At 39.8% G+C, this 15383-nt stretch overlaps 1 protein-coding gene across 1 annotated transcript in view; it reads left to right on the forward strand.

Annotated features, from left to right (window-relative positions):
• The window catches only part of slc18b1 (solute carrier family 18 member B1), a 28146-nt gene that overhangs the window by 10969 nt on the left and 1794 nt on the right, over positions 1-15383 (forward strand). Inside the window, exons 10-12 of the mRNA XM_034159425.1 lie at positions 5987-6082; positions 6192-6266; positions 6380-6473. Coding sequence (XP_034015316.1) covers positions 5987-6082; positions 6192-6266; positions 6380-6473 — 265 coding nt within the window. The remainder of the gene's footprint in view (positions 1-5986; positions 6083-6191; positions 6267-6379; positions 6474-15383) is intronic.

The following is a 15383-nucleotide window of genomic DNA, read 5'->3' on the forward strand; positions in this document are numbered from 1 at the left end:
TGCAGCAGTGGCTAAAGGAATGGAAGACCTAAGAACCGAGCTCAAGAAGGACCTCCAAGAATTTAGTAAGTGCTTCAGAGAAGATATTAAAAAGCAAATGGACGAATTCACTTCCGAAATTCATACAAAACTTCAAGATGTGACAAGTTAGATTGAAGATGTTACCGAACGAGTTGGAGAGATTGAGGATAGCATGGCGGACGCGGAGCGGTGGGATATTGCTGTTAAGGATACGCTAACTCAGCTGTTGGAAAACCAGCGAACACTGCAGGATAAAGTGACTGAGATGGAGGGGCACGCGAGATGAAACAACATCAGAATTTATGGAATACCAGAGGACGCAGAGGGTACTTCTGCAACAGCATTTGTGGTGAATATGATCAAGACGCAACTCAGTGAGGACATTGACCCTAATTGGAGCAGCGACCTTGGGATAGAACGCGCTCACCGCGCACTGGCGGCTAAACCATCCGGTGATGCTCCACCACGGTCAGTGGTGGTTCGCTTCCTCCAGTTTACAGTCAAAGAAAGAATCCTCCACGCAGCTTGGAAGAAAGGTCTTAGCCATGATAACCAACAAGCGTATTTTGACCATGACTATGCCGAAGCTGTGCAAAAGAAGAGGAAGGAATATGCTCCTATTAAGAAAGCACTGAAGGAACAGGGGATACGATTTCGGACTCCAGTGACTAGTATGCGAGTCCATTTGCAAACCGGCTCGGTCACATACTACAACGCGACACAAGCAGCAGAGGATCTGAGAAGACGTGGGTTCAACGTGGGCAAGGTCACATGCGAGAAAAATGCGGAGGTTTTCACGGAGGAAATACTGGCCAAGTTGCTACCCTGGGAGGTGATTTGCAAGCCTCGTAGCAGAGGGGAAGAATACCAGCAACAGGTGAGAGAGAGACTACAGGAATATCGTAGGAAGGACACCCCAGAAGATGAGAACCACTCGCCTGAATAGTCGTCTTTCTTGGTCATATTGGAATAGTTGATACTATGCATCATCAACAGACAGCCACAAATCTTTTTTTGTTTTTGCGTCAGCTTGTCGAGGGACCCCACCTAGTGGCAGTTCCCTCCCTTTTCCTAAAGGTGATCGGTCACCTTTGTTGTTGGAAGTCTTGTTCATTCATTTGTATTATAGTTATAGTTCCCTTATTACTTTTTCTTTTTCTTGTTTGAGGTCTTGGAGTGTACAATCACATGATATCAATGATAATATGAATGCATTATCAATACTATAATATACTGTCATGGAATGTGAATGGGCTTAATAATCCTATAAAACGTAGTAAGATGATTGCTAAGGTTAAAAGGGACAGAGTAAATATAGTGTTTTGGCAGGAAACCCATATGTCTGCAGATGAACATGAAAAATTTAAAAAGTTGGGTTTTAGAAATACATTTTTTTCATCATACAAAAATGGCAGGAAAAGGGGGGTAGCAATACTAATTTCAAACTCGACCCCATTTGAATTTGTTTCTGAAATAAGGGATAAAGAAGGTAGGTTTGTCCTGGTTAAATGCAAAATAGACCAGCGAGAAGTGACTTTGTTTAATATACGTAGAAGGCGCAAAACACTTTGGAGGTTAAACTCTGGTATGTTAAATGATGCCAGTTTTATGTCAATGATGAAAATAGAGCTAGATTTATATCTCCAGGAAAATGATAATGGGACTGTAAATCCCAGTATGCTATGGGATGCATTTAAGGCCGTCTTGAGGGGCAAGATAATAGCTTGGTCAGCCTTATCAAAAAAGATAAAAATGCAACTGTCAGACTTGGAAGAAAAATTACAGAATCTTGAACAAATCCATATTACCAATAGAGATCATGCAATTATTAAACAAATAAGACTTATTAAGCAGGATATAGACAAAATAGTTAGTGAGGAGGTGGAGAAAAAACTCAGATTTATGAAACAAAGATATTATGAGGATGGCCCCAAAGCATCAAAGCTGATAGCCTGGAGACTAAAGAAGCAACAGGCTAAAAATACAATTCATAAGATAAAAGACCCTGTTACAAATAAGATTGTTAAAAATCTAGATGACATACAAAAATCCTTTGAGAAATACTATACATCTCTTTACTCTAATAGGGACCAGGCAGATATGCAATCAATAACCGAGTTTCTAAATTCCCTAGACCTCCCAAATATTGGTACACAAATCAATGAAAAACTAACCCAACCAATAACAAGGGAGGAGATAAATGATGCCATCTCAAGTCTGAATAATAACAAGTCACCTGGAGTGGATGGATTCCCTCCAGAATGGTACAAAAACCATGAAAGAACATTTGGTACCCCTTCTTGACACATGGTTTAATTACATATTAGAGGACGGTCCTCCCCCTCCATCTTGGAGAGAGGCATTTATATCGGTCATCCCTAAGGAAGGGAAGGATAGGACGGATTGCAAAGGGTATAGACCAATCAGTGTGTTAAATGCTGACTATAAGCTCTATGCAACAATCTTAACAAAGAGAATGGAAACTGCAATGTATGATCTAGTAGATGAGGACCAAACCAGATTCATTAGAAATAGACAAACACAGGATAATATTAGGAGATCCCTCCATATTATTGAAAATATCAACAAAACACAGTCAAAGGCCATTATTTTAAGTTTAGACGCAGAGATGGCCTTTGACTCTGTGGGATGGAACTTTCTTTATTCAGTAATGAAGAGATTTGGCTTTGGGAATAAATTTATCAGTTGTATTCAAGCACTTTATTCCTCCCCTGTAGCTAGAATTAAGGTAAATGGCAGTCTTTCAGATCCTATTAGCTTGGAGCGAGGATGTAGACAGGGCTGTCCTGCCAGCCCCAGTCTCTTCAACCTGTTCATTGAGCCTTTGGCTCAGGCCATAAGACAGGAGGTAAAACTAACAGGTATCTCCATTGGAGGAGAGGAATACAAAGTAAGTCTATATGCCGATGATGTACTTGTCACATTGTCTGAACCAGCCACTGGCCTACCTATTTTAATGGACATGCTGGAAACATATGGGAAATATTCAGGTTATGTTCTCAACATAAATAAAACACAGGTTATGACATTTAATTTTGCTCCCACACAGGAACTTAAAACAGAATATACGCTCAACTGGCATTCTACCCAAATTAAATACTTAGGAGCATATTTGACTAAAGATCTGTCTCAGCTATTCCAAAGTAATTATAACAATGTTAGTAAAAAATATATATGAGGATCTTAATAGATGGAGTCTCCTCCCCCTTGACTTTGGCAATAGAATTAGAACAGTTAAGATGAACATCTTGCCCAGATTACTTTATCTTTTTTTGTCACTTCCTATAGACATTCCTACAAAACAATTCAGAGAATGGAATAGGCACATTTGATTATTTGTATGGAACAATAAGAGGCCAAGGGTGAAGTTTTCCACACTCCAGTTATCAAGGGAGCAGGGGGGCATGGCGCTCCCATCCTTTAAGGATTATTATATATCAGCTCAGCTAAGGCCACTTGTATGTCTATGCAACCCATCTTATAAAGCTAAATGGAAAGACATAGAGACATCTTTAACAGATGTCCCATTACAATCATTAATAGGTTGTATTGACAGGGATAAGGCAAGACCACAGACAGAGAGTGATTGGGTGAACTTATCATTGAAGATATGGTTTGAAATTGTTCAACACTATCAGCTCCAGAGGGAGGTAAAACTACTCAGTTGACCTGCTTATGACCCTGACTATAAGCCATCATTGTATGATTTCAGATACAAACAATAGGTTTATCGTGGTATCACATCTCTATGTACAATAGTTAAAGACAGAACACCTCATAGTTTTGAACATTTATGTAAGGTCTATGGGTTGAGGAGACAGGATTTTTACAGATACTTACAAATCTCTGATTATTTCTGTAAAGAGGTTAGGGACTCTGACCAGAAAGAATGGTCTAAGGTTGTTCAGTTATTTGTTGATGCATATAACTGCAGGAGCAGTAAAGGACTGATAAGTAAACTGTACCATGCTGTCACATCTCTTAAGAAGGACTCCACAGAATATGTGAAGCAACTCTGGGAAAAAGAACTGGACATTGTAATAACAAAGGACATATGGGTGAACGCTTGGATAACACAGTCAACTACTACTAATTCATTGGGGTGGAGAGACTTTTGCTGGAAGAATCTGATTCGCTTTTTTATAACCCCTAAGCAAAAAAGCAAACAGACACTCAGCTGGGATGCTGGAGAGAATGTGGTGAAAACATGGTGGACCATGCCCACATATTTTGGTTGTGCCCCCCATCCAGACTTACTGGAGGGAGGTGACGGAAGTTATTGTTAAGGTTTTGGGTTTTAGTGTGGATGCGACATTTCTTTATCTGTATTTAGGTAATTTTTCTGAGGAATTGGACAAAGATGATGAGTATCTCCTACAAATTCTGATGGCTGCAGGGAAGAAGGCAATCACTAAATATTGGCTTCAGAAAGACACCCCTACTGTGGGCACATTTGTTGGCATTGTAAAACATTTACACCTACTCGAGCAGATGACCTATTCCTTACGGCTACAAAAAGAAATCGGAGAGAGAAGGTGGCGAAAATGGTCCGTTTACATGAATGACAGAATCAACAACATAGGTTAATCAGTTATGTACTGATCGTGATGTGCATTTACTTAATGACCTCAAGTTTTCATTTGTTTTTGTTTTTTTTTTCCTCTGTTTTTCTCAATGTTCTTATTGTGACAAAAATACCATAAATAAAAAGTTACAAAAAAAAGACTGACATGCTTTGAAAGAACTTGTTTGAAAATGCTGTGCTGCTGACACTGACACTGATTACATGTAAATGTATATCTAGTTTTCAGCAGACAGCAAAACTAACATTGCTTGATTTACAGTTGTAGTAATGGCGAATCACAGCGAAACAGCCCGAATGAGCGAACGTCGAAAACATCGAGCCGACACATGGTCAGGTGTGTGTACGCTTGTGCACGTGCACAAACACAGCGCGAGCAGCTGGAACGTGTTGCACCACATTGCGCTGCTGCTGTGGAGAAAAAAGAAAAAAAAAACACACACCACAAAAAACACCACAGTTTCCAATATTTAAGCCTTCATATTTAACGGACAATAAAAGTATGATCCCTCTGTGCGTCTGTACATGACCCATGGTCACAGACGTACAGTCATGAAATGACATGAATGAAGCAGTGCGCTCTCATTATGTCCAGCTGAGTATATAAATAATTACTACAACAACAACATACACAATGACATGACAAATAACTAAAATGAATGATCACAGCACACAGAAACAGAGTGTGACACTTTGTTCTGTGCTCTGAACGGACTGGGGGGGGCGTGTCTTTACACAGCAGCAGCTGTTGAGATCTCTGGTCCCACGTGTCACAGCTGTTGAACACGTACTATGTTGTGAAGGACATGACATTACAACTCAACACTGTGAGGCGTGTGTGTGTGTGCTTGCTGTCCTCATGTGGAAATACGTATCACCTTTGCGATGGGCTGCAGCGAGCGCACATTGACAGGCTGTACCAGGTAAAACGGACTGTCAGATCATGTGAACACTCAGCTGGTGATCTGAATGTCACGTCACCCAGGTGAGCTACGGTCTATATGACGCGGTGTTTGTCCTGCGGCGTGCCACTCACAGGACATGCAGGGCCGGACGGACAGGCATGTCCTGTGACGTGACATTGGATGTTCATGTGTGGCACCTGGAATTTGGCTGACACCTGCCGAGAGAGGGATCGAATGGGCACGCGCAGTGCACTCTCTGGCTTTTGGCCACTGGTGTGCGTGAGTAGTTGTGGCGACAGGTGTACCAGGTGTTAGAGGCGGCTCCGATTTTTCACGAACGGGTATCCAATTCCTCCTTCGTGTGCCATTCGGCCTCATTCATGCCAAGTGTGAAGGGGCCACAGACGTACCACCAAAACACTTTGTACTTGATCATTTTTTGCTCTTTGTCCTGCAGTCTCTTGTGGTTGGTGGTCGTCATGCTTGGCGTAATTGGATTTTCACTTGGCGTGACTGGAATCCCCACCTTCCCAGAGATAATCTCCTGTGCATAGTAAGCAGGTTTATACCAGTTGCTACAGTATGACGTGTGGCTTTTACATATTTGAGTAAACTGTTACGGTGCTGCACATACATGTTGTATACGTCTTTCTTCTTTATAGTGAACATGGATTTGAAGAAGGTCTCAGTACTCTTGGAATGGTATCTGGACTGTTTGGGGCAGTTTGGTCTTTGGGGTAAGTGGTACTGATTTTTACACACAACTTTGACAGGAGTGCCCGCTCTTTGATTTTTAGATGCTGCACTTTGGATTGTGAAGTGAAAAGGTCTTGTTTTTTTTTTTTTAAAGGATGTTTTATGGGCCAATCGTCGGTGGCCTTATCACCCAAAACCTGAGCTTTGAGTGGGCGTCTACAGTTCAAGGAAGCCTCTGCGGTTTAGCTGTAAGTATTGGGGTGTTTGTGTGTGTGTGTGTGGGGGGGTTAGAGCAAGCACAATACACATGGCACACAAGTCTAAAATGAGCCATTTCATACCAAAATTGTGTGTATAGCGGGACAGTTTGTAGGATTTGGAAACATTTAAGGATTGATGTGAAGGTTTGCGTGTGTAGAAAATGTGCACAAACACCACTGCACTCACAAATACACCTGCTGCTGAGTTAATAAGAATACAGAACGAGGATTGCGTCTGTCAAACGTGCAAAATAGTGCAAACTTTCCATTTATTGCTTTAATGAATATGCAATTTGGTGTTTGTCCACCCGAAAGCAAAAAATTGTGGGAGGACACCTGTTCCTGTTTTTGATTGACCTGTTACATATGGAGACATTTGTTCTTAAAGAAAAACACAAAATAAAAGCACGATGAATGATTTTATTTTTTAAAGTTCTGTGAAGCCTCTGTGCTGCAACAGCAGGCTGTCGAGCACAGTCAGCTAACACCAAAGTTTCAAACTTGCAAAATACGAGGTCTGTTAGAAAACTATCTGACCTTTTTATTTTTTGCAAAAACCATATGGATTTGAATCACGTGTGATTGCATCAGCCAAGCTTGAACCTTCGTGCGCATGCGTGAGTTTTTTCACGCCTGTCGGTTGTGTCATTCACCTGTGAGCAGGCTTTGTGTTTGCAGTGGTCCACCCCTCTCGTTGGATTTTTATTGCGAATAAAATGTCTGAACGATTTGGAGCTTTGCTGCATCAAATTTTTCCAGAAACTGTGAGAGACCTCCAGGTGGACACCATTCGGAAAATTCAGATGGCTTTCAGGGATGATTTTATGGGAATTACACAGATTAAGGAGTGCTCCAGCCAGTTTAAAGACCGCCCACAGCGGCTGAGAGCGCGGCGCACTTCGAGCGCCGATCGACAGACTGAAACCCCGCTGAAACAACCAGATCATTTCCAAAGTGAAGGCTTTGTTGATCCGGGACGTCGTCTGACTTCCACAGAAATGGCAGAAGATGTGGACATCAGCACTTTTTCGGCACATTCCACTGTTAGTTTTTGTCATGGAAAGAGAAGCGGAGGGATGCGCCACGGAGCCGCTCATGGCCCGGGACAAAAGCACCTCCGTGTTGGTCTCACAGGATGGCTTTCAGATGGCTTTCGGTGGCTTTTCCGTCGTGTGACTATCCGAGAAATTGTGGATGAGCTGGACATGCCAGAACATGTGCTGTGAGCCTTCATCACGGCGTTGCTTTGTGCCATGCGGCTCCATGGCTCCAGGATTGAGTGAGATAAGCCCATCTCTGATTTTAAGTGCGGAGCTGCGTCAGTCACAGTCAGTCAGAGCTGCGTGTCGTCAGAGTGAGCTGCAAAAAGTTTGTACCCGAGTTTTCAGAGGTGGTGTTTGTAGTTGCCATCTGCCACGCCGGTGTTTGCCAACCCGGACAGTGGGAATACCACCTCAACCGGCAACTTAGCCCCGCGACTGGACAGCAACAACGTCCGAGGCTCAACGTGGTGAATTCACTGAGGCCGCGCGCTGCGTCATTAGAGCCGCGCGTCACGAGTGCCGCTTCTCCGAGGCCTCGTGCAGCCACCGCGGATCCATCAGCGCGGAAACACCGAGGCCGCGCGGCACCAGCGCAGTGCAGATCCATCCCGGTGATAAACAACACAGGCTGTTAACATCGGCGATCGACAAGCTGCTCATAAGCCGACCATGGGGCCTAAGAAGGTTCTGACAGCGGAGGAAGGTGACGATATTAAAAAAATCTCTGGACTTTTTATCAGAGGAGATTTCTGTTGTGAAGCAGCAACAGAAATCAATCATGGATCTGGTGGAGGAGGTGAAGGCATTACGGCTCCAGAACGCCGAGAAAGACCGGCATCTGGTGCAGCTGGAAAATAGAGTGGCTGAATTGGAGCAGTACACCAGAATCAACGACGTCATCATCACAGGTCTTCATATCAAACCACGGTCCTACGCACGGGCGGTAACAGATGAGAGCGGAGGGGAGCCCAGTGAACAGGAGGTCAGCTCTGTGGAAAAACAGGTTGCTGATTTCCTCCTATCTAAAGGTATAGAAATGGATTTAAATAACATTGAAGCGTGCCACCCTCTGCCCCGGAGAAATGACGGTGATAAACGAACCGTCATCATGAGATTCATCAACAGAAAACACAAAACAGCACTGTTAAAACAAGGAAGAAAACTGAAAGGGACAAACGTATTCATCAATGAACATCTCACCAAACGGAATGCCGACATCGCCAGGAAAGCACGCTTCTTGAAGAAACAGGGAAAAATCCAGCACACATGGACTTCAAACTGTAAAATATTCATCAAACTGAACGGATCACCAGAACAAGCAAAAGTCATGGCAATAAGGAACATCGAGGAGCTGGACAAATATGAACAATAGTGTTTCTTAAAGCGAGGATCTGGACAGATATGACCAATAAGGTATGAGGACACAAACACATCACAACACCATGACACAGACCAGAGGAACCTATTCATCTACTACCTATTCATCTACATCTGGAGACAAGAAGGATATAACTCAAAGGATTGCTGATCATGGAAAAGTAGAACTGAGAACATTTAAATACACAGACCACAATGTACTGGACTTGGAGCACGATATAGACCCAGACAATAATTTCTTCTCAAATATCAATGACAGTTGTTGCTATTATACAGATGAACAGTTTAATCGGATCATTAAAACGGATAACAAATTATCAATAATCCATTTCAACAGCAGAAGTCTATATGCAAACTTTAACAACATTAAAGAATATTTAAGTCAGTTTAAAAAAATATTTAACATAATTGCTATATCAGAAACATGGATCAATGAAGATAAAGGAATGGATTTTGAACTGGATGGATATGAATTTAATTGTGTAAACAGAAAGAATAAGAGTGGAGGAGGAGTGGCTGTGTATGTGGATAAGAACATGGATTATAAAATAGTAGACAATATGACAACTGTGATTGATAACTTATTAGAATGTATAACTATTGAAATATGTGAAGAAAAAAGCAAAAATGTATTAGTCAGCTGTATATATAGAGCACCAGGATCTAGTATTGAAACATTCACTGACTGTATGGGAAAAATGTTCTCAAAAACTAATCAAAAAACTGTGTTCATTTGTGGTGACTTAAATATTGATCTGCTCAATCCAAATAAGCATAAAATAACAGATGAATTTATCAGTATAATGTACAGTATGAGTTTATATCCAAAAATCACCAGGCCAAGCAGAATTACATCCCATAGTGCCACCTTAATTGATAATATATTCAGCAATGATATTGAGAATAACACTGTGAGTGGATTATTAATCAATGACATTAGTGATCATCTACCAGTTTTCATCGTTTATAATAGAAACCATCGGCGGAATCAGCCAGAGGAGAAAATAAAATACAGGCGAGTGCGGACAGAGGAAAACATGAACACACTAAAGAAGGATTTACAGGAGCAAAACTGGGAAAAGGTATACAGTGAAAGTGATGTTGATAGTGCATATGAAACTTTTTTACAAATATTTACATCATTATATGATAAAAATTGTCCAATTAAACAAGACTACAGAAAACAAAAAATCCAAGCTCGACCATGGATGACGAAAGGGTTACGAAATGCATGTAATAAGAAAAATACACTGTATAGAGAATTCATAAAACTAAAGACTAAAGAGGCAGAAAATAGATATAAGAAATACAAAAATAGATTAACTAATATTATACGGGTATGTAGGAAGGAATATTATAGTAACATATTATATAATAACAAAAACAATATTAAAGGAATATGGGATATATTAAATAGCATTATCAAAAATGGTAATAAAAAACAGAGTTACCCTCAGTATTTCATTGATAATAATGTCAAGAAGGAAAATAAGGATGAGGTAGTCAACGGTTTTAATAATTTTTTTGTAAATATTGGACCAAGCTTGGCAGAAAAAATTCCCGATTCCCAACCTGAGGATTGGGATAATAATCTCATAGAAAGAAATCCCTGTTCAATGTTCCTCACAGCAGTGGATGGAAATGAAATTATAGACATTGTGAATAATTGTAAATATAAAACATCTACCGATTTAAATGAAATTGATATGGTGGTGGTAAAACAGGTCATTGAATGGATTGTAGAACCATTAACATACATCTGTAACTTATCATTTCAAACCGGTAAATTTCCCAATCAAATGAAAATAGCTAAGGTTGTGCCGCTGTATAAGACTGGGGATAGACACCACTTCACAAATTATAGACCTGTTTCTTTGCTTCCACAATTTTCCAAATTATTAGAAAAGTTATTCAATAATAGATTAGACAAATTCATAAATAAACATAAATTACTTACTGATAGTCAATATGGATTCAGAGCACATAGTTCAACATCACTTGCATTAATAGAATCAGTTGAGGAGATTACAAACGCCATAGACCACAAATTACATTCAGTTGGAATATTTATAGATCTTAAAAAGGCTTTTGATACAATTAATCATGACATATTAATCAATAAACTTGAACAGTATGGGATTAGGGGGTTGGTGTTGCACTGGGTGAGAAGCTACTTAAGTAACAGAAAACAGTTTGTGAAGTTGGGGGAATATACATCATCATGCTTGGACAATGCTTGTGGCGTCCCACAGGGGTCAGTATTGGGTCCAAAACTGTTTCTAATTTATATAAATGATATTGTCAATGTTTCCAAAATATTAAAATTAGTATTATTTGCAGATGACACAAGCATTTTTTGTTCAGGGGGGGATTTGCAGGAGTTACTGAGGAGGATCAGTATGGAAATGGGAAAATTGAAAATATGGTTTGACAGAAATAAATTATCATTAAACTTAAGTAAAACAAAATACATGTTATTTGGCTATTGTAATACAGATATACAGGTTCAGTTACAAGTCGAGGGGGTAGATATTGAAAGGGTACATGAAAATAAGTTTCTGGGGGTGATAATAGATGATAAGATAAACTGGAAGACTCATATAAAACATATACAAAGTAAACTGTCAAGAAGCATTTCAGTTCTAAACAAAGCGAAACATATTCTGGACCACAACTCACTCCGCATTCTTTACTGCTCACTGGTTTTACCATATTTACAGTACTGTGCAGAGGTATGGGGTAATACTTATAAAGGTACAACACAATCACTGTCAGTAATGCAGAAAAGAGCTATAAGAATTATTCATAATACTGGCTATAGAGATCATACAAATCCACTATTTTTACAATCCAAATTCTTAAAATTCACAGACTTGGTTCATTTTCAAACAGTACAAATTGTGTATAAAGCAATAAACAATTTACTTCCAGCAAATATTAAAAATATGTTTTTTAACAGATCAGGGGATTACAGTCTGAGGGGGAAATTTAATTTAAAGCATCAGTGGGCACGAACAACATTAAAAGGTTTCTGTATTTCTGTCTGTGGGGTGAGGATGTGGAACAGATTGGGAGTGGGGCTCAAGCAATGTCCAAGCATGAACCAGTTCAAACAGCGGTACAAAAATATGTTTTTTTCTGGGTATAGGGAGGAGGAAGGGTAATGAGGGTTAGGGTGTTTTTGTTGTTTGCTTCGGCTTGTAAATATATAGTATTTTGTATGTAAGTAGGTATGTGTAGGTGTATATTTATGTTTGTGTATATATATGTGTATATATGTATATGTGTATATATGTGTATGTTGATGAGTATATGTATGTGTGTGTATATATATGTATATATATATATATTGATATCGGTTTAGGTGTGTAGGAATTTATGTGTATATGTGGCAAAGGGTATTACTGGTTGTGGGGAAGAAGGGGTAGGGATAAATAAGCTGATGCTTCACCCTACCCCTTTTCGGACATGTTGGGTACACAGTAGGAATTTTTTTGTTGTTGTCTTTACTGATCTATCTTGTAATTGTTGTTGTATCAAATGTTCGAAATAAACAGTTTTCATTCATTCATTCATTCATTCATTCATTCATTCATTCATTTTCATTCATTCATTCATTCATTCATCACAACGCGCGAATTCCTCCGCACGTCTGTCTCAGTGTGCTGAAAAAGTGCTGATGTCCATGTCTTCTGCAATTTCTGTGGTAGTCAGACGATGTCCCAGATCAACACAGCGTTCAGTTTGGAAATGAACGGCACATTCCACTGTTACAGGAGTTTTTGTCATGGAAATTGGAGCGGAGGAATTCACGCGTCGGGACGGAGCCGCATGGCGCAAAGCAACGCCGTGATGAAGGCTCACAGGACATGTTCTGGCATGTCCAGCTCATCCACAATTTCTCAGATAGTCACACGACTGAAAAGCCACCAAAAGCCGTCCTGTGAGACCAACCTCGAGGTGCTTTTGTCCCGTGCCATGAGCGGCTCTGTGGCGCATCCCTCCGCTTCTCTTTCCATGACAAAAACTCCTGTAACAGTGGAATGTGCCGAAAAAGTGCTGATGTCCACGTCTTCTGCCATTTCTGTGGAAGACAGACAACGTCCCGGATCAACAAAGCCTTCACTTTGGAAATGATCTGGTTGTTTCAGCGGGGTTTCAGCCTGTCGATCGGCGCTCGGAGTGCGCCGCGCTCTCGGCCGCTGTGGGCGGTCTTTAAACTGGCTGGAGCACTCCTTAATCTGTGTAATCCCATAAAATCCTCCCTGAAAGCCATCTGAATTTTCCGAATGTGTCCACCTGTAGGTCTCTCACAGTTTCTGGAAAAATTTGATGTAGAAAAGCTCCAAATCGTTCAGACATTTTATTCGCAAAAAAAATCCGACGAGAGGGGTGGACCACTGCTCACACAAAGCCTGCTCACAGGCGAATGACGCAACCGACAGGCGTGAAAAAACTCACGCATGCACACGACGGTTCAAGCTTGACTGATGCAATCAGACGCGATTCAAATCCATATGGTTTTTGCAAAAAATAAAAAGGTCGGATAGTTTTCTAACAGACCTCATACAGACACTGCCACCAGCATTATTATTTTTTAAACTGCCAGTGCGTGAGGAGTTACTTGTCAGAGACTTTTAAAACACTTCATTAGTTCATTATTTTCGTGGTGTACCATCTCTGCCACCAATTCTTCATTTCTCATCGTCACTGTATGCCATCACAAACTTCCTGAACCTTGTCAATGTGAGGAATCCATTGTTTATTAAGTATAGGGTACTTAAATTTCATGATTTAGTAGATTTGAAAATATTACAGTGTACCAAGTTAATAAAAATACTTTACCAACAAACATTCAAAATATGTTTGAAAAAAGAGTAAGTAGTTATAAATTGAAAGGAATAGAAGTATTTAAAAAACCAAGATTTAGAACCAAAGTAAAGGAAAGGAGTATTGCAGTAAATGGTGTCAAATTATGGAACAATCTTAATAAAGAAATTAAAGAATTAAGGTCGCTTAAATTATTTAAAAAACATATTAAATTAGATGTATTAAGTAAGTATGAAACTATGAAATAAGTCAGTGGGCTGCAAGAAAGTAAAAAAGAAAAAGAAAAAAAGGTAATCTGTTAATAATGTTTGGAGTGTCTTAAGTTTAAAATGTAACCTGTCAGAGATGTAATCTATTAATTAATGGTCATAATTATGAAATGGGTCAGTGGTATGTGACAAGTTAAAGAAATGCAATCTGTTAAATAATGTTGACTATGATGCTGGATATTGAAAGATTGTATTGTTAAAAGGGGCAGAAATAATAAGACTTGTTCTTTCTGCTCCTTTTCATTCTGGTGTTGTGGTGCTTGTTTCTGCTTTTCTGTTTTTCTTTTAAATGAATGAAATAAATATTAAAAAGAAAAGAAAAAAAGAAAAAGAAAGAAGGAAGGCATACAGCGTAAAACTGCACAAACTAAACAGAACGTATGAGGCTGGCTGTCAGAACTGTACAGTATGTTCTTGATGTGAAGTTTCATTCATTAGACAGAGAAAACCTATCACAAACTCCAACTTTGAAAGACTCAATTTCTCATATGAATCTTCTGTGTCCAGAGTCATTAAATTCAGGGGAGGCCCTGTCCGAGGAGGACTTGAGTGATTCTGATGGATAAGGTGCAGGCAAGAGATTTTAAAACAGGTCCACAAATCCTCCTTTTGTGCAAGGCATGGCCTCATCCAGTTTCAAGTGGTGCACAGTACATATTACACCAAGGCTCGGTTGTTCCTTTTCATCCTTTTTGTGTGTTTTACCCCCCCCCCAGACTTGTTTTGGTTCTTTCTTGTTGGTATTTCACAGTTTTATTGTTTTTGTTGAGGTATACAACCCCTGGCAAAAATTATGGAATCACCGGCCTCAGAGGATGTTCATTCAGTTGTTTAATTTTGTAGAAAAAAAGCAGATCAGACATGACACAAAACTAAAGTCATTTCAAATGGCAACTTTCTGGCTTTAAGAAACACTATAAGAAATCAAGAAAAAAAGATTGTGGCAGTCAGTAACGGTTACTTTTTTAGACCAAGCAGAGGAAAAAAATATGGAATCACTCAATTCTGAGGAAAAAATTATGGAATCACCCTGTAAATTTTCATCCCCCAAATTAACACCTGCATCAAATCAGATCTGCTCATTGACATTTGACCCTATGTGTCTTTTTGCAAGGAATGTTTTTGCAGTTTTTGCTCTGGCAAGATACATTATCATCTTGAAAAATGATTTAATCATCCCCAAACATCCTTTCAATTGTCCAAAATATCAACATAAACTTGTGCATTTATTGATGATGTAATGACAGCCATCTCCCCAGTGCCTTTACCTGACATGCAGCCCCATATCATCAATGACTGTGGAAATTTACATGTTCTCTTCAGGCAGTCATCTTTATAAATCTCATTGGAAAGGCACCAAACAAAAGTTCCAGCATCAT

The sequence above is a fragment of the Thalassophryne amazonica genome, chromosome 19 (assembly GCF_902500255.1).
Source record: "Thalassophryne amazonica chromosome 19, fThaAma1.1, whole genome shotgun sequence".
NCBI lineage: Eukaryota > Metazoa > Chordata > Actinopteri > Batrachoidiformes > Batrachoididae > Thalassophryne > Thalassophryne amazonica.